The sequence below is a fragment of the Pygocentrus nattereri genome, chromosome 18, assembly GCF_015220715.1.
Source record: "Pygocentrus nattereri isolate fPygNat1 chromosome 18, fPygNat1.pri, whole genome shotgun sequence".
NCBI classification, from domain to species: domain Eukaryota; kingdom Metazoa; phylum Chordata; class Actinopteri; order Characiformes; family Serrasalmidae; genus Pygocentrus; species Pygocentrus nattereri.
The window spans coordinates 27,500,000-27,522,396 of NC_051228.1; the positions used below are offsets into that span (position 1 = coordinate 27,500,000).

Sequence of the window (22,397 nt, forward strand, 5' to 3'; positions counted from 1 at the left end):
GCACTAAAACAAAGCATGCATTCATCTTTTTTAAAAACTTGCAGTGTTATAGTTAAACTCTTTAAGGGATTTTTAACATGGCTCTTTTAATTTTAGTTTAAATTAATTTTAGTTTAAATTTAATTTAGTTTGTGCCATTTGCCACATTAATGTAGGAGGCTTAGGGGGGTGGCCATGCAAAGTGACTCTAAGAGCACTGTATCCATACTCTTGGCTGAAAAAGGACAATTATTGTTACTATTATTATTGATTTTGTTATTAGAGAAGTTGTGTTATCAGAGGTATTGTGTGCGAGGAGGGTGGGCTGGGTAGTTAACTAGTAGTTTCTATTTGTAGCTAACTAGTGGTTACAAGTGTCTTCTCGTATGTTGTGTCCTGCTGCATTATCCCCTCCCTGGTTTCATATTGGGATAGCACTGAACTGGGAATTTCTAGTCTTGTTAAATTCGCTGTTGAAATGCCTGTTTCAATAAAGAGCTCATACACACAATGTTTTCTGCATCTTCTTCAGAGCTGATGCTACAATCGAAATCATAGATGAGGCAGGAGAAGAGCACAACTGTAATGCTTAGGATCAAGTAAGTCATCCATTCATCGATGTTTGAAGCTGCTTATCCTTCAGGGTTGTAGAGGGTGCCAAAGCCTATCCCAGCTTTCATTGAGCGGATGGCAGGAAACACCACAGACAGGCCGCCAGGGTAGATATACAGACATATACAGTCGTATGCACACTCATACCTAGAGGCAATTTAGCATCTCCAGTTGGCCTGGCTGCATGTCCTTGCACTGTGGAAGGAAATCAGAACACACTGGGAGAGCATGCAAAGTCCACACAGAAAGAATCCTGGTCGCCTGATCAGGGAATCTAACACAGGCTCAAGTAAGTCAGAAGGAGAATAAAATCGTTCATGTAAACATTTCACTGAAAAAGGAATTTCTGCATTTAATCATTTAGATGTAAATCAGGGGTCACACTGTCTACAATGCAAATATAATCATTTTATCTACTGTCCAAAACTACCAGTGAACTCACATGTGACTTCTAAGTTTTTACATGTAATGTTGATGATGGCAAAATAGAGGTATATCTGGGGAAAAAATGTTTTGCCTCACTCTGCATGTACCTCGCCACACTGCATTTTGAAAAAGACATTTCCAGCTCAAAGTGAAAACAGCATTTCAGTCATTGGACAGTGCATTCACAGTGATTTCATGCAACAGCTTTCTATGCGAAAGGTTTTAGAGGCATTAAATGCTTTGAGCATCTTGTTCCTGTCACCAATGCTTTGGACAGTTCTGACCAAAGTTTCTCTTGAACTGCACATTTCACATCAAATGAGGGGCACATACACATTTTGGAGCAACATATGCTGTCGTCTATACAAAGTCTTTTCTAGGGACATCCCTGCTTGTTTCAGTAAGACAATGCCAAGCAATATTCTGCACGTGTTACAACAGAGTAGCTTAATAGTAAACGCAGTTGCTAGACTTGTCCAGACCTGTCCAGAAGTCCAGACTTGTCTCGCATTAAAAATATTTTGCAGATGAATGAAGATTCCAGACTGTCGAGCAGCTAAAGTGTCATATCAAGCAAGAATCAAGCAACAACATATCAAGCAACTACACCAGTTGGTGTCCTCATTTCCCAGACGATTACTGAATGTCATTAAAAAGAAAAGTGATATATATATTTAAACATTTAGTATCTTGCCTTTGTACTGTTTTCAACTGCAAAATCATCAGCGAATAATTCCTGACTTTTTAATTAGCATTTTTCCTACTGTCTCAACTTTATGAAATTAGGTTTGTACAATATATCTACACTTCACTGAAGGGAGGTTCTTACTGCTGTTACGCTCAGTTCATTGTTTCTTTGCTACATACGCTGTCACAAAAAAGGACTTAATCCATATGGAAGGGGCACAAGCACTTCTGCTTTTCTTATTTATGCATTTCATGTGTCATTGTCAAACAGCTGACTGTGTCAGATGTCAGACATTCCTTTTCCTGCAGCAAAACTCCAAATTTGCACAATCCTGAGTTCAGTCCTCGCCCAGGCAAAAATAGTTGTGCAGTGTGGATAATTGTGATTAACTCATGGTCAGTACTCCAGAATCAGTAAACAAATGTGGGGTTGGTTCTCATACTTTCACTCTCTTATCTCCCCAACCACATAAATCTTTTTATATGCCATTGCTTGTTTTCCTTCATTTGAATGATTCAGTTCATTTCACGGTGTTCATGTCTCTCTTGTTAACAACATAATCTTAATCCAGAATAGAACTCTGTGGTATGAAAAACAGAGGAACTCAAATTAAATCTCTTGCCATTAGAGTGAGAGTAAGGTATGTGACCTCTGCTCTCAGAGCATAACATATCAGTATATGTATTTCTTGTCATCTTCCCATGATGTACCAGATAATATCAATGAGACATCCAACCCTTTGCTCCCCTACTGGGAAATGTTGATTTATTCCAGGGGTCACCAGTGTCATCTGCAAATGGCTGCAGGTGTTCATTCAAGCCAAGCATGAGCACCTCATATACTGTATCTAATTAGTTGCTTGAAGACCAACTGAATAATTTGGTGTGTTTCTGAGAAATACTCCCGATATTCAGGGGGTCCCATGTTGGCTGGCTGCTAACTCACTCGCCATAGTACCGTTGCTTGTAGCTTTGGTGGCAGCAAAATCTTTGGATTTACAATTCTTCTTTTGGAAATGGTCTTTTCTGGTTTGGTGATGCACTTTTCCACACATTAAGTGAGATGTTACACGTCTACTTTTTTGGGGGAAAAAGATTCTCTTCGGATTACGTTATGAGTAATAAAATACTTTTTACACCAAACTCCTGGGAAGTTGGGCAATGTTTCATATTTACAAATATGATAAGGTATATTCTAAAGTTTTTCAGAGGGCTCTCATGCATAGTTACAGTTGCTAGGCTATGAAGGACCAGCTAGTTGAACCAATTTGCTACAGCACCACCCTGAGGCAGACTAGAGCTGCATCACTAGTTAGTTTAGAATACCAAATACAGAATCTTGCCGATTGTGGATTAAGCAGGAAATCACTGAATTCAGTGTATTAAGACCTTTAGGGACCCCAGAATTTTAATTTTGAGGCATTCAGGGAGTCCAATCTGTGTGAATCTGTGGGTCCTCCTGTATTTCACACCTTGCTTCTGCTTGCTTGGAATAAAAACCTACAGCTACTCCAGCCCTTGGATAATATTGGTGACTTGATTTATTCATCTTCCCATAGTGTACCAGATAATATCACTGAGATAACCAAACCTGGGCTCCCTTACTGGGAAATGTTATACACCTGGCTCCCACATCCTGGTGCCTCTGAAGGCCTTCATTACCTGAATCAAGTGTGCTAGATTACGGTACGAGCTAAACTCTACAGGGTGGTAGATCTCCAGGACCAGGATTAGGCACCCCTGTACCAGACAGTCCTACTGATAACCTCTTAATTATTAGTTTACATTAATTTTTTGCAAAGTATTGAACTGAAACAAAGAGGATGCACATCCCGGCTGTTCTCCCCAATATAGCTATTGTTATAAGACACAAAAAAGGGAGCTCCCATACTGTTTCTTTGGTTTGACCAGTAACTACACACTCACTGGCTACTTTATTGGGTACACCAATCATCTATCTACACTCATTGTCCATTTTATCAGATAGTGACTACATAAGGGTTCCATTGGCACCCTGTGTAGTTCTGCACACTGTAAAAATGGGTTCACCCATCAGTTCACCCTGAAAGAATACATGTGGTAAAGAACAAATGAACTAGTTTTATTCAGCTGAAAAAACTGTTTGATTGAAAGAACGATTCATTCTGAGTAATCATTTGTTTTGGAGATTTAGGTTAAACTGACAAACATTGTTTGCCATCTCTCTCTCTCTCTCTCTCTCTCTCTCTCTCTCTCTCTCTCTCTCTCTATATATATATATATATATATATATATATATATATATATATATATATACACACATATATATATAGTATGTTTGCCCCCTGTACCCCATTTATGGGTGGTGGATTACTCTTAGCACTGACATAGTAGTGGATGTTTGTGCTACACAGGTTGGATCGGACATAGATGGGGGTTTTTAACACCTGTGTCGCTGATGGACCACCAACCAAAAATGTAGGACTAGAGCAGGACTCCGTTTCAGCCTTTAGGGTTCAAGACTGTATTAAGCCCGTCCTATTACTTCAGTCTTATGAATTTTGTGTTGTCTACATTTTTGCCACATATTAGTTTTTCTCAGTTGCTTGAACACTTCTGTCCATTCACAAACTTTAAACATGACATGAAACTTTTTTTTCTCAGACGTTTCAACATAAAACCAGTAAATTCCTTCAATCACTCACTAAACAACCACCAGAAATGCGGGTTAATAAAGGATTTGCACCTTTTCAGCCTTCATTAGTGCTGCACATCTGTGCTTCACCCTCTGCTAACAATTTACTGTAAACAGGTTTATTGTTCTCTCCCAGATAGTTTTACCATATATATTTCCGTGCAATATACCGCATAACCCTACGTCGGCCCCCCAATACCCACCCACCCCACCCTTTACGATGATTCAGATGCTGAACTGTACTGCCCTCTTGTGTCTGCTCAAATACCTGCATGAAAGCTACCTGAGCAGCAAATGCCCAATCTACACTACAGATAACATGGGCCTACCATCACAGTTAAAAATCCTGATAGAGGGTTTAGGGTTAGGGTCACTTTCTGGTGGGCGAAATCAAATGTCCTCATGGGTCAAATTTAGACAGCCATGCTTTAGAGAATAAGGTTACTTTTAGAAAATGTTGCATCACTAACAAAATGCTACAATAAGAAGGCTTTTATGCGATTCTCTTAAGAGTTTAGGAGCATCCCAGCCTGATGGCATTCATTCAACTAAATAATAATTATAATATATTCCTAATAAATTAGCTGTGTGCATTTTTTCTGCTCTAGTTATATAAAGTTTATGTGACTCTTACAGAACATCAATACCCACAGCTGCTTCATTAAAGAGAAAAGCACAAAGTAGAGTGTAGTGTTTTAATAATGTTAAGTTTAAGGTTAAACTTAGGACATACAAAAGCATTGCAGGGCACAGACACACTCAGCAGGACCAAGAAAGGGGAACTAAAAAGCAGTCAGGTTACAGAATACAAGAGTAATGAAGCACAGCCTTTGCCAGTAGTATATGAATATTCTAAATAAGTGTCAAATAGTGGAAAAGACTGAAATACAGTACGCAGAGACTGTATGTAGGCACTGTGACCTATAGTGGCTCTCTATGTCTTTTTCATCACACAGAAGCGCAGTATGGATGTACTGCAAAGCTAAAATTTGTCAACTTTGTGCCTTTTAAATCACATTCACATTTTTTCATGTTAAAAGGAGAAAGGTGTAGGATTTCATGGTGATGCAAAAACAATAAAAATGTGTTACATCATAAACAATGTTTCCACTTTAGACTTTAGAGTTCAGGAGCATCTTGGTGTGAGAATCCTACACGCTGTTCTTATGAAATGAGTCTTAGGCATTTTGTCTTATTGTTTTCATTAAGTACAGTTATTTTAGGGGACACCTCTACTGGTAAGAAAACTAGAAAATTAGAAATGACTGCAGGGATCATTTGTTCTATGTGAACTATAAACAATGAGCAGTACATTTCTTTAGTGTTACTGTACTGATGAACGGAGAAATAGTCAGGCTCAAACCTGAGTCACAATAATTTCCTGCTTCCTTACTTTGAGATTCACGGTACATAGCAGAGCTCAGTGCAGCCAAGAGCAGCAGCCTTTATCCATTATGGTTCTGGAAAGTTCTGGCACAATTAAATCAAAAATTGCAAAAAACAACAATTAAATCAAACACAATCACATAACAGTTTTCAAGCCTCAAAATAAAACACCCAATATGTAAAATAATCAAAAAACAATACGCAGGTTCAATATGCAGTTCAGTCAGGACAGGAAGAAATACCACCATAATATCACTGCTGCTAACTCTAACTCTAAGGTGCTCTTCTCAGCATTCACAGAAGGTATTTCTCATCCACAGCAAAAAAGAAAAGAAAAAATAAGACCTAGTGCATGTCATTTCCATTAAACAGGTATTTAATAATCCAAAAAATAAAGGTACAATCAGGATATTACCCAACACTACTCTCAAATCCTCTAAAGCCGGTCTGCAATAAACAACTGTAGCACTGCTTCCAATGAAGCACTCACTGCAACACTTAACCCACTTAGAAGAGACTTGTATGTACAATTCCTTATCAACGCAAATATAAGTCAAGTGTTTGGGGGTGTGGGGGTGATTGTACCTTTAAACTTTGAAGTCATAATTCATCATAAAGAGACAGGGAGGAGTAAAATTAAATATATAAACAAAGTTAATTTACAACAATAGCTGTAGAGGTTTGGGGACTGAGTAAAGAGAAAAACAATGTACTAAACAAGCTGGTCTTAAAATAAAAAAATATATATAAAAAAAAAAAATGCATTGCATGCTTCAAACCAGTGTAACAGGTCCACACTTAACTGTGGTGGTGGTAGTATCATCAATAATAATACTCAATAAATATTACACCAATTATAGCTTTTAAATAGTAAGACACAATATAAATGGTTAACATGGAAAACATGCCTGACTGGCACCAAAATATGAGCAAGTAATATGAACCGTTTACAGCTGTGTGGCTTATTGGGTAAAAAACTTCAGATATGATTGTCAGGTGTTGCACACACACAGACACACACACACACACACACACACACACACACACAGACACACAAAAAAAAAATAATAATAATTCACATTAGCAATCAAGTTTTCCCCAGGACACCCAAAGTTCATCCTTTGGTTTGTTTTAGGAGCAATGCTGTGCACCAACATGAGAAATGAACAGAAAAGTAGTTTCATTTCTGAAATGTGTGCATACATAGACAAGCATGTTAGCATTGTCCATGTAGATCCTTCATTTTTATCATGAAACTGATTCCCAACCGTGAGGGATTACTCAATCTGAAAAACCTGGACTAAAATAATCCAACCAGCTTCCTGCGGTGTATGGGGCACAGGGGTGAAAAAATGGAAAGGGGGATTAATAGCGTGTATATGAGGTGCTAATCTCAGCTCAGGTTCTCTGAAGATAAGCCCCTCCTGCTCAAATCCTCTCCCAGCACTGTCTTAAATAACCTCCAGATTGTGTAACAGTCAGTGTTTTACATAAAGATTCTGGCCAAACAGAGGCAAACATGAGGAGTGAAGGTGAGCTCGCCCAATGACACACTTAAAGGTGCGAGGATGTTAATGCTAATATGCTAATGTTAGGAGAACAACACAGTGAGCTATACTAACCAAAAAAAACAATAAATATATATATCCAGATGTAATAACAGTGCGATCCAGTGCAGAGCATACATACATACATACGTTTTCTGCAAAAGAGGCATTTCCACTCAAAAGTATAACACCTTAGCAGAGGTGTACACGCACATACAGTAGTAGCAATTAGTAAGCAAGTCATTTATTGCTAATCCTGAACGACCTCAACCCTCACACTTAACGTATCCCCTGGACACACATACACACTATCAAAAGAACTTCTCTGTTTTTTTGTTCACAGGTTAATGTTTAAGTTAGTCGGGCCTGACGGTGCCTCACTGAAACTTCCTGGTTAACAAACAGTTCTTAAAATAACAAATTAGTGGCCTATGGGTGCCTTACTACAGGAACTGCCTATGATCTGAGTGGAGAAACGCAAGGCCCAAAAATAGCAGCCAAATCCCCCTGCGGGTGAGGGGCCTGGCTGTGGATGCTAGCGGCCTGTGCCAGGGTCGCTCATGTTTTGTTTCTGCTGAACATGCGCTCTCCCCGCAGGGTGAGGTGCTGGAGCTGGTACTGCAGCACCTCGGTGTCTGCCGGCTCCCTGAGGCTCATCTTGTCCAGGTTGAGGTAGTCCAGGGACTTAGAGTGCGCTCGTTTGCCTTTAAGCAAGCAGAGAGGCAGGGGCCCGTGTAGAGCCTTGCTGGGCTCTCCGGCCGCCAGTGACCTGAAGCAGGAGTCGCCTGAGCTGGGCATGCGCCTCCTCCTTCGCCCGTTGACAGCCGGGATGTCATAGGGCTGGTAGAAGCGGCTTTTGGCTTTGTAAATCCGCGAGGCGCGGTGCAGGCCCAAATCCACAGGCTTTTTGACAGGACTGGGCAAGGCCTCTGTGTTGCTCTTCTCAGGACCGGACCACTTGTGGGCCAGTTTGAGAAGCTCCTCACCGGTGGTGAAGCCCACCAGGTAGTTGGAGTTCATGTGGAGGATCTGGTATCCTGAAACAGTACTTTTGATGGGCGAGCAAGGGGTGCTGGAGCAGCGCGGTTTATCCGCTTCAGGCTTCAGCGTAGCTTTGACCTCAGCAGCAGGTAAAATGGATATGGGTGCCCTGGACACTCCACTGACATCCATCTCCATCTTTAATGACATGACCTGGCTAATACAAGGATAAGAAAGAGAGAGAACAACAAACAAAATAGTAAGAGCAGAAACAGAATACAGTAAGAACTGAAATATTAATGAGATGGGGGTCCTTTCAATGGCTCTCTCTTAAATCATTCCCCTGTATGTTCACAAAAACAAGTCACTAAACCCAATCACATCATCTGTCGCTCAACTCATAAAACAGATAAATCCCTGAAGAGCGCCCGTCTGCTTGAATAACATGGACATATGGTCATGCATGCTGCCCTGCCAAACACATGGTCAATAACAACAATGACGTGAAAAAACAGGCTTCCGGGACACAGGATTAAAACAAACATTCCAGAAAGGCCACAGGTAATATTCCCCTACCTATGGGAAAATATGTCAGGTTATATTATCCACTGGATGCTTTGTTACTTACCAGCCAGCATAACATCAGACAAATGATGTAATATTACACTCTAAATTTCTCTATGCAGGTTTAGTTGGCATTTTTATTTTGACATTGACCTCCATACACCAACAGGCCAAACAGAACTGGTCATCTCTGGATGCTCCTTTCTGGACTACCTAATATTTCCAATACAAAAAAATTCTTCTAACAGGAAAACCAAAGAGTCCCAAAAGGAAATCTAATATATGATGACATATGGGTTTTAAATATGACAAAAATATAACATATTACCATTTATGGATTTCTCTTATACCCACCTTATATTTAAACAGACAGGCAGTTTATTGACAGGCCGATATTAGTTAATATTTCACACATGTATTTGAAATACAGAACAAGCATATATAAACATTATTTATAACTGGATAGCCTACATGCTGGCTGCATGTTATATAAGGCTTTTTTATTTTTTATGGTCATATATTTACACATGAGATGACAAAGGCTTTTGCATAATGATGCCTATTAAAATGAAATGAAAGGTCTGATTAGGAAAAGCAAACAGCTAACAGCAGCTAAATGCTGTAGCACCAAAAATCTTGCCAGTAGCCCCTGAGTGGGGGCTTCATACACTAAATCAGCATTTACAGAACAGCATGTACTGTGTACTGTAGCCCAGATGCTCAATCAAAGACTGATACGTACATCTCAGCCTTAACATGATGCTGGAACCACAAACTGAAGATCTCAGGTAAATAATCGTCGCAGAATGCGAACTGCAAGTCTGCAGTTAGAATAAACACTGAACAGATAATAAAACCGACATCGAGATGAAATCCGTAGTGAGATGAGACTGCATTTCCACTCCTTCTCCACCAAAACCCACAACACTGGGGCCCTCCTGTCAGACAGTGGGCGCAAACGGAAAAGGCACCCGCCTGTTTGGTACTCTAATATTCAGCACTGCCAATCGCACGCCTAATCCAGCATATTTACACACGCAGAATAATCTCGACGTGCTGATGTCATCGGTCTCCACGTTTCGCGGCCTTAGCTCCTCTAGCTTAATGCTAACAAACAAAACCCATCATGAGGAGGGGGCCAGCTCCTGCGAGGCTGAAGTCAGCTTCCTGTTCTGTTCTACCTTAAATTGTCCAGCAGTCACACCAACATGCCAGAGGCGCCAGCGTAACTGCTGCATCGTTTAAGGTGGAACGGGAAAATTCCAACAAGAAGCTGGCGAACAGAAAGCGAACTCCAGCTCCACAGCAGTGGTAGAGCTCTGGAGGAAAAAGGGACACGATTATGAAAGCGCTGCAGTCTGAATCCGAGCTCAAACCAAGCCAACATGCACTCCCCGCGGACCTCTCTGTAGTCCTGCTACACCATCCATCCTCCAACAGGCAGTAATGGCTGCAGTCTGCCCCTGCCCACCATTCGACGAGACAGATATAAATGTGCAGTATATACAGCCGCCCTGGCCTGAGCGCGAGTCGCTAAACAACCCCGCTGCAGCAGCCCGGCGGGTCGCTCTCGGGTTTCTAGTGTTAAACTGATGGAGTAAATGAATGGAAGCGATTATACCGACCTGCTCGGTGCGCGCGCCTCCGCCTGTAAACTAGCTCGAGCTCGCGGGGACGCGCATCGTACACCGGGTCACGTGATGCGGTGATGTCATGGCGATAACCATGGCTCAGTTCGATGCAGTCTACCAACGAACCGACTCGTTCGACCTGCCTTTTTTCAACGAGTCATCGATTCAGTCGCACCACGATCGGGTTCTTTCCAACTACCAGTTTTAGTGAACCAAACGTCCATCTAGCGCTCCGTTTTCTGAACCGATTCTTTTGTTCTGTCCGTCTTAAGGAATCAAAGGTTCGGTTAAATGTGGTCACTGTTCGATGATCAGGAAAGTCAAGTCACTGTGGCGTGGATAAAAGTGCAACACGACATACGCAATACACGTCTGTTTTTCAGAGAGAAAATGTCATTTAAACGATAATAACGTTTCAGTAGTAAACATTGTTCTTATCCTACCCCCATATACGGTTTCATTAGATTCTGACTGAGCCCAATCTACTTTAATGCTACCGCTGTGTTTGTTTTTATAACGCTGAATCGCGAATACTTTTGGAGTCTCCAGTCTGTAAACCAGATGTAAACGCCGTGTAAATACAGAGGTTTGGTTCAGTGTGAACTGGCTTAAACGAACGAATCAGACACTGCTACTCCACGAGCTACTCTGCAATGAGCATAGATGGAGAAGGAAAGTTGTTTTTCCTTTACAGACTGAACCCACTTCAAGGCTGAATGGCACTTGCAGGTCACTGTGCAAAGATGTTGTGGTCTAGATTAGATTAAGGCTGCCTTTAATCTGTGCATGTAGAACAGAATATAGAGGACAGAAGTGGCTTAAAACCATGAACGTGCTGTTACATCAGTTAAATGACTCATGAAAAACAAAGTAGCTGCTAGAAACAAAGTAAAACCTACTCAGGTATCATCTTAAAAATGTCCAATTCCCTGTGGAACTGCACTAAAACAACTTACATCCTAGGAACTGGAGTTTGTTACGTGCTATTCATCTCTTTTTGAGACCATCAAAAAAATCTACAAATCTAAAAAAAAGGGGGGGGGGGTGAATTCCCCATAAATATCCTTAAAGTCAAATAAGATCATTTGAAAACAGAAAAGTTTAAATCCATTAAAATTTCATTTAAGAACATGAGAAGAATGATCACTAGGTAAATGTGACATGTTATTACCCACCTCAGATGGCAAATCCTGGAGAAGCAGTTTGGAGCTTGTTTTATGAGCTCAATGAACAGAGAAGTCAAGTGGTCATAGTAGCTGCCTTGATAGTTACTGCAGCCAAGCAACGGAGGGGCAACTTCACAAAGACAGATGGGAAGTGAACACTGACCTTAGGCCTGCAAACATATAACTAATGACAGGTGCATTGTGCTGCCACAAAGCAGGTTGTCAGAGGTCATCATGGTGGTGTAAAAAGATCAGGTCAAAAGCAGCAATGAGTTCCAGCACTTCTTGATATTTAGATTAAAATTTTGTATGTATGTATGTATGTATGTATGTATAAAAACAAACATTACAGGAGATCAAGAAACAGATTAACTTGCAGTAACTCAAATGACCCAGTGCAACAGGCATTGCTACAACATTTCAGTAAAGTCGACTGATAAGCTACAATTTAATGGTAAATGTTGAGAGGATGCACAAGAAAATAATCTACTTCTATCAAATCCATGTGTTTCTCACTTAACCTGAGCCCATTTCTGCAATCAAGAATACATTTCCCCTGCATATACAATAAAAAGATGGTAAGTAAGGCTCCAAGCACCTCATATACATATACATAGAAAAAGAATCAAGGAGCTTAACCAAGCAATCATCTAACTTGTGGAGAACAATTGCGTACAAAATCAGGCAGGTTGCTTAGACAGCAGATATCCAGGTAAACAAAATACCAATTGACTCTCAGATAGAACAGTACTGTCACTTTATATAGACACTTGCTCCGAGTACATCCAGAGACTCCAAACTTCTGAGCAAGACAATAAAAAAAAATCTTATAATAAAAAGTTCTAGAGCACTTTCATTTTCATAAACTCTTTTGGACTAAAACATCATCAGAATGTGTGGCATGTAAAAATCATTAAAAAAGATAACCAGCTTGGAAAATAAATATTTGCAAGGCCTCTTAAGATTTTTTTCTTTTTGCTAAAATCGCATATTCATGCAGATTAATGAAATAAAGGGTTTTCATTAACACCAATCAACTCACAGATATAACAGGAGTTTCACCAAGGTTTATTCCCAATATATATCTATATATACACAATAAGGTTTGGTTATGATGGAATAAAGCATGATGAAAAATCTTTCACAAACGTAACTCTAAGGCAGATTTCTCCTCATTTCCAGTTTGATGAGAAGGAAATGAAGCGCAAACACAGTGTAACTAAAGATATGTATGAAAAATAGGACTCTAATTACATTTTACTTTGGACTTTGATATTAAGCCCCCAAAAGTGCTGCATTCATTCAATGTCTGGAATAATTAAAATAGCTTTAGCAAAATGTTATACTTATCATGACAAAGTAGAATGTGTACATCTGATCGTACATTCAAACATTCAAATATACAAGATATGAGTAACAAATCCTAAGTAACTCTCACTATGGTGAACATCCAGTGAATGCTAAATCAGCCTTGGCTGTGACCATGAAAAATGACTGCAAGATCTTTTGGCATAGGTATGATGTCATCTAGTGAGACAACTACAGGTAAAATTGGACGAATCAAGGCCTGTAACATCCCGTTTAATGTAACAGTGGTGTCTGATTATTCACAAGAGATTCAAGGCATGTTCAGTTTTGTGGAATCTGCCACTGCTTTCTGCTCTTTCAGCATGGTGGCTGATGATTCTTGTTCATTTACCATCAGAGGTGTTGGAGTGAATTTGCCATCACAACATTCTTCTTGAGAAGTCTGCTTGGTGGGCTTTTCTAGAACTGTTTTTGCTCCACTTTGATAATCCTGGGTGTTGGCTTGTTGTGATGTGATATGGCAATGGTTACCATGGGACGATATCTGATGCGTCTTTGTTACACTTTCGGAAATACTGTTGTGTTGAGTTGAGACTTTACAGCTTTCAGTTTGGGTTGATGCGCTATCATCTTGCACCTCCTGGTAGGCTGACTGTGGTCGGCCTTTATCAGTCAAGCCCTCAAAGGACAGTAACAGCTGGGAGGCTGAGGCGCCAATAGCTGTATCCTGGTGTGGCTCTGTTGTGTTGGGTTGTTTGGCTGCTTTGCTTTTTGAGGCCTGCTGAGGAGACCTCTGCTGTGATGGCTTGTCTCCAGTGGCACCTTGTTGAGCCAGGTCTGCGTGGCCTGATCTGAAGCCTCTGGAAGGAGAACCTCCTCTAACTGGGCAGAATAAAATGCACATACTGTTATATATGCATAAAAGCGCATTTGTCACTTGCATAAACACCACTTGCATCAAGGTAGGTCATCAGCTAAGCTACCTTGCTCTACTATTAGCTACTATTCACTATTGTCACATCAATACATATGAATTTACAGAGTTTTCCCAGTATTTTTACCAAATGAAAAGAAAAGAAAGTAACTTCATGTACTAAAAACTGGCTTCAATTAAACCAGGAGAAACTAAAACTAGGGATGCAAATTTTTGCAAATTCTTTGACCAGTAACCAAAAGTTGTTAACTGGCAAGTCTAAAACCATGGACAAAACCATCAAAACAAATTATGGAATTGTGATTTCTTTGCACTGCCACGCATCACATTCTCATAGAACAAGGATGAAAAAGCCTGCCTGTTTTATTGCTTGTAGATTTTCACTTTTGATATGGTATAATTTTTAGTAGGCCTATTTAAAATCCTCTAGTCATGCATACCGTTAAAAAATTCTTCAAACAAACTCACTGGTCCTTTAATAAAGTACAGTCATAAAGATCTGTGAAACACATTTTAAAAATGTTAAGAATTTGGACAAAATTTAAAAGTTCTATACCAATTAAAGATTAACAGAATTGTATGTCCCAGTGAAGAACCATGTGCAAACGTCTGTTTTTTTTTTTGTTTGTTTTGTTTTTTGTCTGGTCTACTAAACATATTTGCTATTTTCACATGCCTGAAACAGTCCGCTCTGGTGACTTCTTTGACAGTGACTGAGTGAATGGGCAAGGTAAAACCTTCGCAGGAGTGTAGGTGTTTAAAGGCGCTTTTTTTCCTTGAACAGCTGGGGGTCAAACAAAAAAAAGTCAGAATTACTAAACGGTTATAAGTCACTAGAAAAGAGTCTAATTAAATTTAGAATTTTTAACATCTCAAAGATTCTGAGCTCAGCGGTCACCGTACCTGGTGAGCATGCAGAAATGTCAAGCAGAGAGTCTTGGGATTTGGCAATTGAGGCGAGGAAGTCATCGACTTGTTTGAGGGACAGTGAATTGTGAAGGGTCTCCAGCGGGCAGATGGAGGGAACCATGGAGTACAACTCAAACCCTTAAATGAAATATAAAGTACTCAGATGAACATTCGTAACAATGGCAGGAGGACAAATCATCTGCAGTAAATATAAGCATTCAGCACATTCACATCATGGAACACAGAGATATGGCGTTCCATTTCCTGAAATAATGACAAGGAGCAACAGCACCATCAAACGTTTGTTTGAGGTGGGCAAAATGGAAGCAGATGGGTCACACAAAGTACGGTACAGCTCACTAAGAAACTCTACCTAATACACTGTCATCAGCCAGGATGATACTACTGAGTAAGAATGTTTTACTTACCTTACTCACACCACTTTCAACATAGCCATGTATTTTATTTCATTTGTATTTATACTGTCAGCAAAGCACATTTAAAAAAAAAAAAAAAAAAAAAAAACTTAGAAGCTGTACTTGTAGACTTTTACAAACTGCTATTTAAAAAATCCCTAATGTAAATTAATGCCTATAATTCAGGCCTGTTCAACTAATGTGCCCAACATAAAGTAGCAACATATAGCTTGTGAAATAACCAACTGCTTAAGCATTTCCCTAGATGCTTCTTGTATTTTAACAGGTTAACTGTTCTCTCACTCTCTATAGTTTTACAGAAACATATGTACGGGTGATCATAGTAAATATTACTTTTTTTATAGAGAAAAACTCCACCTACAGCAGTTGTGGGAGCTGGACTAGCACCATGGAAATATTCAAAACAGCTCAAGATAATGGATATGTTAAACAACATGAACAGTGTAATTTCAGCCAGGCCAGAGTTGCTGCCCTCTTCCTCAGGTGGACATTTGAAATAAAAAAAAAATGCATTACAATTTTGCATTACAATAAGATGGGTGAGAGAACCGTAAACCAGACCATGAAGATTTTGCATAAAATCTCATACAGAGCACTCGAGAGTTTTCCCTGTATTGGCTGGTTGGCATTCTTAACAGACACTATGTAAAAACCAACACAGTGAAGTACGATAATGATCATTGTGTTCATTTGAATATACTGATGTTCAATGGTGGTGGATATACAATAAAAAAAATCTAATGCTCACAAAAAACTAAAAAATATGGCCCCAATTTTTAAGAAAATAATCAACATTCAAAAATACAAAAATAAAAAGGTACAGAAAGCCCAAACTAGGAACCACTAAAATAATCATTAACCACTAGTCATTCTAACAGTGTTCTGCACAGACAGTATGTAACACTTAATATCCAAGGGCGCCAATGCGTTAATTTGTGTGGAAATGAACAATTGAGAGCAACTGGGGGGTTAGGTGTCTTGCTCATGGACACCTCAGTCATATGCCAACGGTTCATGACTGAGGTGTCCTTGAGCAAGACACCTAACGGTACATGACTGAGATGTCCTTGAGCAAGACACCTAACGGTACATGACTGAGATGTCCTTGAGCAAGACACCTAACCCCCAATTGCTCCCCGGGCGCTGCGGATAGGGCTGCCCACTGCTCCGGGCAAGTGTGCTCACTGCCCCCTAGTGTGTATGTGGTGTTTCACTGCCCAGATGGGTTAAATGTGGAGGTGAAATTTCCCCTAATAAGGACTAGTAAGGGTCACTTAATCTAATCTAATTTAATCTAAATTAAAACATTGACAATTTGGCATGTTGGCACCCTTCTTCTGGACAAGCTTGACCATTTTACTGTCAACCAGAAAACAGTTTATTTTATTTCTTTGCATTTCCCCTGCATTCTATGCTAGACTGAAAACCTTTAATGTGATCTTTCCAAATGGCACTGAAAGAACATATTTGTGTCGTTGTGGTGTATGTACAGCCCAAACTGAGTACATTTTTGTACTAACAAGAAATTAGAATGAATATATAAAGGAAACCTTTGAAAAATGCCTGTGTATCAGCCCAAGGCTAATGACAGCTCTTGAAAGTTTAGGGTAGATGTGACAAAGTGGTGTTGCTTGAAAGCCTCTCTATTTGTAGTAATAAAGTGTACTTGATTCCCAATTGGGGCTTTCATGTAAAAATATATCAATGGTGTGCTCCAATTTTGAATTTAACTGTGTGCTCCAGTTCTGTCAACTGAACACAACTTTAGAATGGAGTGAATAGTTGATCTCAGTAGACTTTTCTTTCCTCATTATACATTTTTTTAATTGCTAAAATGCAACAGAGGCCTGTTTTAAAGTAACTATCATAGGGCTGGTTTTCCCAGACATGATTCAAGCCTAGAAGACTAAATTGCATTATTAGTGGTGAATAGTCCAAGGCCAGGCTATAACAGCAAAACAGGCCCATGAGTTTAGTTATGTAGCATTAGAATGTTCTGGAAAATATATATTAAGTTGTGAAAAGGAATTCAGCTACATTCCTGATGGGGGGTTATCTGGCCATCAAATTCAGAAGCCAACAAAAGAAAACTAGTAAGTGTATGGCAAAGTTTTATAATTCACCTGAGATGTACAGGTCAAATTATCCTAACATTTTAATAGTGACATAACCCCAAACTTATTTGTTGCTAAAGCACACAGTGTTACAATACTACTCCCTACAAGGAGAGAACAAACGGGGGTTGACAATTTGGTGAAGGTTAAAAATTGGGGCTAAAACCCAGAAAAAAGGGAGCTGACATCTACAAAACATCAGGAATCAGAGCCAAAACAAAACAGTCAGACAGGATAGAAACAGGGAAATTAAATGATAATTAACACTTACCACAGAACATACTGGGAAACACTGACCCATTTAGAAAAGCAGATTTGAAAAAAGAAAAAAAAAGAAAAGAAAAAAAAAAAACAACCAATAAAAACGGTACCCTCAAAAAGACCAGATTTCTAGATCTTCATAATACAGCTGCAGTGTCAATTTTGATATTCTATTAATATGCAGTCTCCACCTTAATATTCTTATAATGTATTAAGAAAAAATATTGTAATTTGCCTAATTTTAAGCTAAATAATTCCTACTTAAGCCTACTACATATTCATTAGTTTTTACTAGCAATGACTTCACATATAAAATAAGTGACAGGTTTCATGGTCAAAAGAAGTCAATGTCACAAAAAAAAGCTTAATTTGATATAATGCTTCACCATTTTGACCAACAAGTTTAGGTGTTCTTTCAGAAAATGTTAAACGTAATAACATTACGCAAATTCAGTGAACAAGGAATATAACACTTTAAATGTATTCAAACAATTCAATGCGTTCAATAAAAAAAAAAAAAAAAACCCACAGTCCAACAATCCAACTTTACATCACCTTGTACCGCACTGCAATGATGGGAGGGGAAAAAAAAACATTTTCGGCCATTGGGATCCGTGTTGATGATGTTTAGCAGAACTGAGCAAAAGAAATTTAAGGCTGAAAAAAAGCACATGGTCTCTGAAGTGTTGCATGAGCATTTCAGCCATCTCAAGGTTCATGGCCGCATTCCATGTGCACTGCCCTGCAGTTAGTGGGGAGGAACTGAGAGAGAAAGTCTAAATCCAAAAAAATAATGGGGGGAGTGACGGGAAAAAGGGTGTACTGGGAATTAACGAAAGCAAACATACCATTTGTTGGGTGTCGCGCAAACGAGATAGAAAATCTTTTTACAGCAGAACCACGTGTGGCCTCTGAGAAAGAGAAAAACAGGTACCTGAAATGTACAACACCTAACAGAAAGAGGGGTTAGAAAAGGGCAAAAGAAAGCAACTGCTAGAAGACATGCAGGAGAGAAGGGTAAAGGGACAGGGGTGCTTATTTTAGTGAGTTAAAAGTGCTGGGACAGGCAAAGTGGGGTTAAAAAAAAAAAAAAAAAAAAAAAAAACACACAACTCGACCGCTATGGTTATCTGCTTTTCAAAATGGCAGGATGCATTTGCATTCTGCTTAGGAAAACGTGAATGAAGACCTATCAGTGATCTATCGTGTGTCCTATGGATGGACTGATGAATTCAAATTCTCATTCAAAACAACAGAACGCACGAAATCAGCTTTCCATCTCAAACCTTTACAGTTCTGCATACGGTTTTATAATGTTTAAGTCTACCCCATTCACAGTGCTTGCCTCTCTACACTGAAACACATGGTATTTCAGTGCCACAGTCCTAAATAAATAAAGGAATCCTAGAAAAAATTATGTAACTACAATCATGTGAAGCAGTAAGTACACACTTACTTAAGGCAAGTTTTGCCTTTTTGATTATATTTGGACATACATATATCCAGTAGTCATTTAAACAATATTGATAGATAAAAGTGAAAAATGCAATTTTCTTACATAGAAAAAGCAAGTACATCCTTACATATAACACTTCTTCAAACATGTGAAATCAGGTGTATACACTAAGGTTCAAATGCCTAAAACACCATCATGTATATCATCAAAAAACATCATCAAAATATTTTGGAGGAACCTCTCTTATTGAACCTTCATATATCTGGTCTGATTAGCTCTTTTTAATTGGACTGCATGGTATCATCATGTCTAGCTCAAAAGAGATCTCTGAGGCCTTCAGAAAGAAGGTTGTAGATGCCTATGAATCTGGAAAGGGGCTTAGGAAAATTTCCAAAAATAATAAAGAAAGATTTAAGGGGGTTTCTGAGTGGCGCAAGCACTGGCCCTTTCATTAGAAGTTCGATTCCTGGTGATGCAAAAGCCAACTCCAAAAGAACACAACAGGCCTTGCTCTCTCTGGGTGGGCAGGATGTCCCCTCGTCTCCCTCATCACCCAGCACAATGCTAGCCAGTGCATGCATCTAGCTGGCATAACAGAACTGATGACTTGCACTTTCTTCTGAATGCGTTCAGCTGTACAGTGACATTGTGTTAGCAGCAGTTAAAAAGTGGGGCTCGTCTCACATGACTGTCACCTTAGGTTCTACTACACACTTAGAAAGGGAGGGGTGAGGAAGGGGTATTTAGTTGGTTGCAGTCTGCAACCACATGTCCAGATGCCATTAAATCTTACACACTGCACCTTTAAAAACATTTAAAATCAGGACCAATTACTTACAGTGCTGTAGGTTTAATAGGTGTTTATGTTTCTGTTGATGGACACAAGTTTGGCAATCTAACCATATGTTGTTCCCTTCTTTATACAAGTGGATTATATTACATCTGATCTCCTGAGAAATATGAATAACTTCTATGGCCATTTTGACTGGAAATTAAATAAATGAAAGGTGGTCTCAGACTTTTGCACTGTGCTGTACCTTTTTTTTTTTTGGTTTTGTATTATTTAATTGTTGCTATTTATAACAGGTGCACAGACTACTTGAGCCCTTTTGCTCCTGGCCAATCACTAGAAGCAGCAATTGATTTTCTTTCGCAATTAATCTCAATGCAAACAATACACTGTTTATATCAGTAGCTACTCCTGCAGCAAAGTACATCTACTAACTATACAACTGGGCAGTGCATAAAATCCCTACCTTAACGTTGATACAGTGAACAAACAACAAGATATTTCTTGCACTTTTTTGTTGTGGTCATGATTACAACAAAAAGTACTTTCCCCTGTATTACTGCACTAATATAAGAAGAACTTGCAATGTGCTAACAGCATTTTAAAGTAATTATTAAAGACAACCTTAGTGTAATTTCTTATATACAAATGTAAAGCATCTACAATCACTTTATGGTTGTCTGAAATATGCTAAACATTATGCTTTACCATTATGCTAAAAGTGCTTGTGTAGACTCATAGGTCAAAACAAATATGATGATTGTCACTTATTTATTATGTACATTAATTACAGCGACCAGTTTTATGCTTTTTATGATCGTTTCATTTTAAATTACTTCTAAGGTTATACAAAACATAGGAATTATAGGACTCATTAGATATCAGATGTATAAAATTAAAATAAGATAAATAAATTTAAAAAACCAAAGCCCCAAAAGAAGCAACTTGAACTAAATCTGAAAGTTCCAATGAGTCGTGCACCAACTAAAATTTTTGAAACAACACACACACACACACACACACACACACGCACACGCACACACACACACACACACACACACACACACACACACACATATGGGGTAAAAACAAAAGAGGGAGTTCTCAGGATTCCTTAGATGAGGGGATCAAGGCTTTTTTTTCTTTTTTTAATTAAATGTGTGCGCGTGTTTGCACATACCATCTAAGAAGGCAGAAGAGGTCAGCTTTTTACGGTGTGTGCGAGCATAATCTTGTAGGTTAGGTGCACTGGAGGAGCCTCCCAGCACCATGGTGCTAAACAGGCCAGCACAATGAGACCCTGATGGAGTTAGAGAAGATACATACAGCCATCGTGTGTTCCACGAGCCACACCTTGGAATGCATGCAGCATGCATTTCTAGGAGATTCTTGCCACAGAGAGACTTGTGCAGCCTCATTAAAAACATCCCATAATGACAGTAATGTCATTTGTTGTCCTGACAACAGGTTTAAACAGAAAACTGCCTTTCAGTAGAACACTTTGCTTGTTGTGTTCACTGTTGTGTTCATTTGTATAGACATGATAGATATATTATACACTGTAGTAACATCTATTAATATTCCACTAGTAAACCTATAGTAGGGATCAAAATATTTCTGTTCAAATGTTTGGAATCAATGTTTTCAATAACTTAAAACAATTTGGTTGCAGGTAAATGTATAAAATGATATGCTAGTCCTGTGGGACCTCACAGGTTTCAAATAATCAGCAGGACACTAGGAACTGTAAAGAAAAATCTGTAAAGAAAAATCGAGAAATGTAAGATGTCCAAAATGATGCTTTATAGCATAATATAGAATAACAAAACTAATATCCAGAATTTTGCACATATCAAATGTGGAGATCAAATCTAAAGGCAGATAATCTGACAAAAGACAAAATGAAATGTAAACACAATTAATATGTATTACTATATACTACTACCACCTATGTACACAGATGATAACAGCATATTATTTACCACTTTATTGGCTTCTTGTTCACTTCTTGTGTATATATAATATATAACAAAGCTCCTAAAAATATCTATTGGCAAATAGCTTGTAGCATTTAAATTCACACTGTATGAGTTATTGTACATAAAGTAAGAAAATGTATTAATGTGATTCCAAACTGTTGAACTTCAGAATACAGAAAGTTACTTAACAATGCAGTTAAAAACTATACACTTAATAGGAAATATTTTTGGTACTTTGAAGTCGTAAAAAACATTCTATTACTATTTATGCACATTTTAATGTTTGTAAACAGTTATGAGGAAGACATTAATTGAAGAATTCAAAGTTTAGCTGCGTAAAACAAATAATTCTTCTACAAGTCACTTCTCTTAATTTAAGTACTCCTGCTCCAACAGCTGGCAATTGAGCCATTTCAACAGATCTGTATGTAAAGTAGCAAAGTGGCTACCCTCCACCCAAATTAAAATTTCAACACTGTCTACTATACATTAAACATGCACAAAGGACATTACCAGCATGTATGAGAAATTGAGTCAGCACTGTTAGGTGGTTATG

General features: G+C 38.8%; 2 protein-coding genes across 17 annotated transcripts in view; both read right to left on the minus strand.

The window, feature by feature from the left end:
- Nucleotides 1–5,059: 5,059 nt before the first annotated feature.
- macir (macrophage immunometabolism regulator) lies at nt 5,060–10,527 on the minus strand. Of its 3 annotated transcripts, none has more exons than XM_017697339.2 (2): nt 10,482–10,527; nt 5,060–8,509 (listed from the first exon to the last, which is right to left on the minus strand). In XM_017697339.2, the coding sequence occupies exon 2, from the start codon at nt 8,500–8,502 to the stop codon at nt 7,870–7,872; it is 633 nt and encodes a 210-aa protein (XP_017552828.1). In that variant the 5' UTR covers nt 8,503–8,509; nt 10,482–10,527; the 3' UTR covers nt 5,060–7,869. The 3 variants fall into 3 exon arrangements, with proteins under 3 accessions (XP_017552828.1, XP_017552831.1, XP_017552830.1); XM_017697342.2 differs by having other exon boundaries at nt 5,060–8,505; nt 10,482–10,511; XM_017697341.2 differs by lacking the exon at nt 10,482–10,527 and adding an exon at nt 10,259–10,430.
- Nucleotides 10,528–12,700: 2,173 nt separating this feature from the next.
- ppip5k2 (diphosphoinositol pentakisphosphate kinase 2) overlaps nt 12,701–22,397 on the minus strand; it is a 37,580-nt gene continuing 27,883 nt past the window's right edge. For 4 of the 14 annotated variants that reach the window (XM_017697336.2, XM_017697330.2, XM_017697334.2 and 1 more), the window contains 6 exons: nt 21,043–21,162; nt 18,465–18,527; nt 17,627–17,647; nt 14,799–14,942; nt 14,572–14,679; nt 12,701–13,843 (listed from right to left, as the gene is read on the minus strand). In XM_017697336.2, coding sequence (XP_017552825.2) covers nt 13,272–13,843; nt 14,572–14,679; nt 14,799–14,942; nt 17,627–17,647; nt 18,465–18,527; nt 21,043–21,162 — 1,028 coding nt within the window. In that variant the 3' untranslated portion in view covers nt 12,701–13,271. The remainder of the gene's footprint in view (nt 13,844–14,571; nt 14,680–14,798; nt 14,943–17,626; nt 17,648–18,464; nt 18,528–21,042; nt 21,163–22,397) is intronic. The other 10 variants (XM_017697337.2, XM_037547231.1, XM_017697335.2 and 7 more) reach the window with 5 other exon arrangements.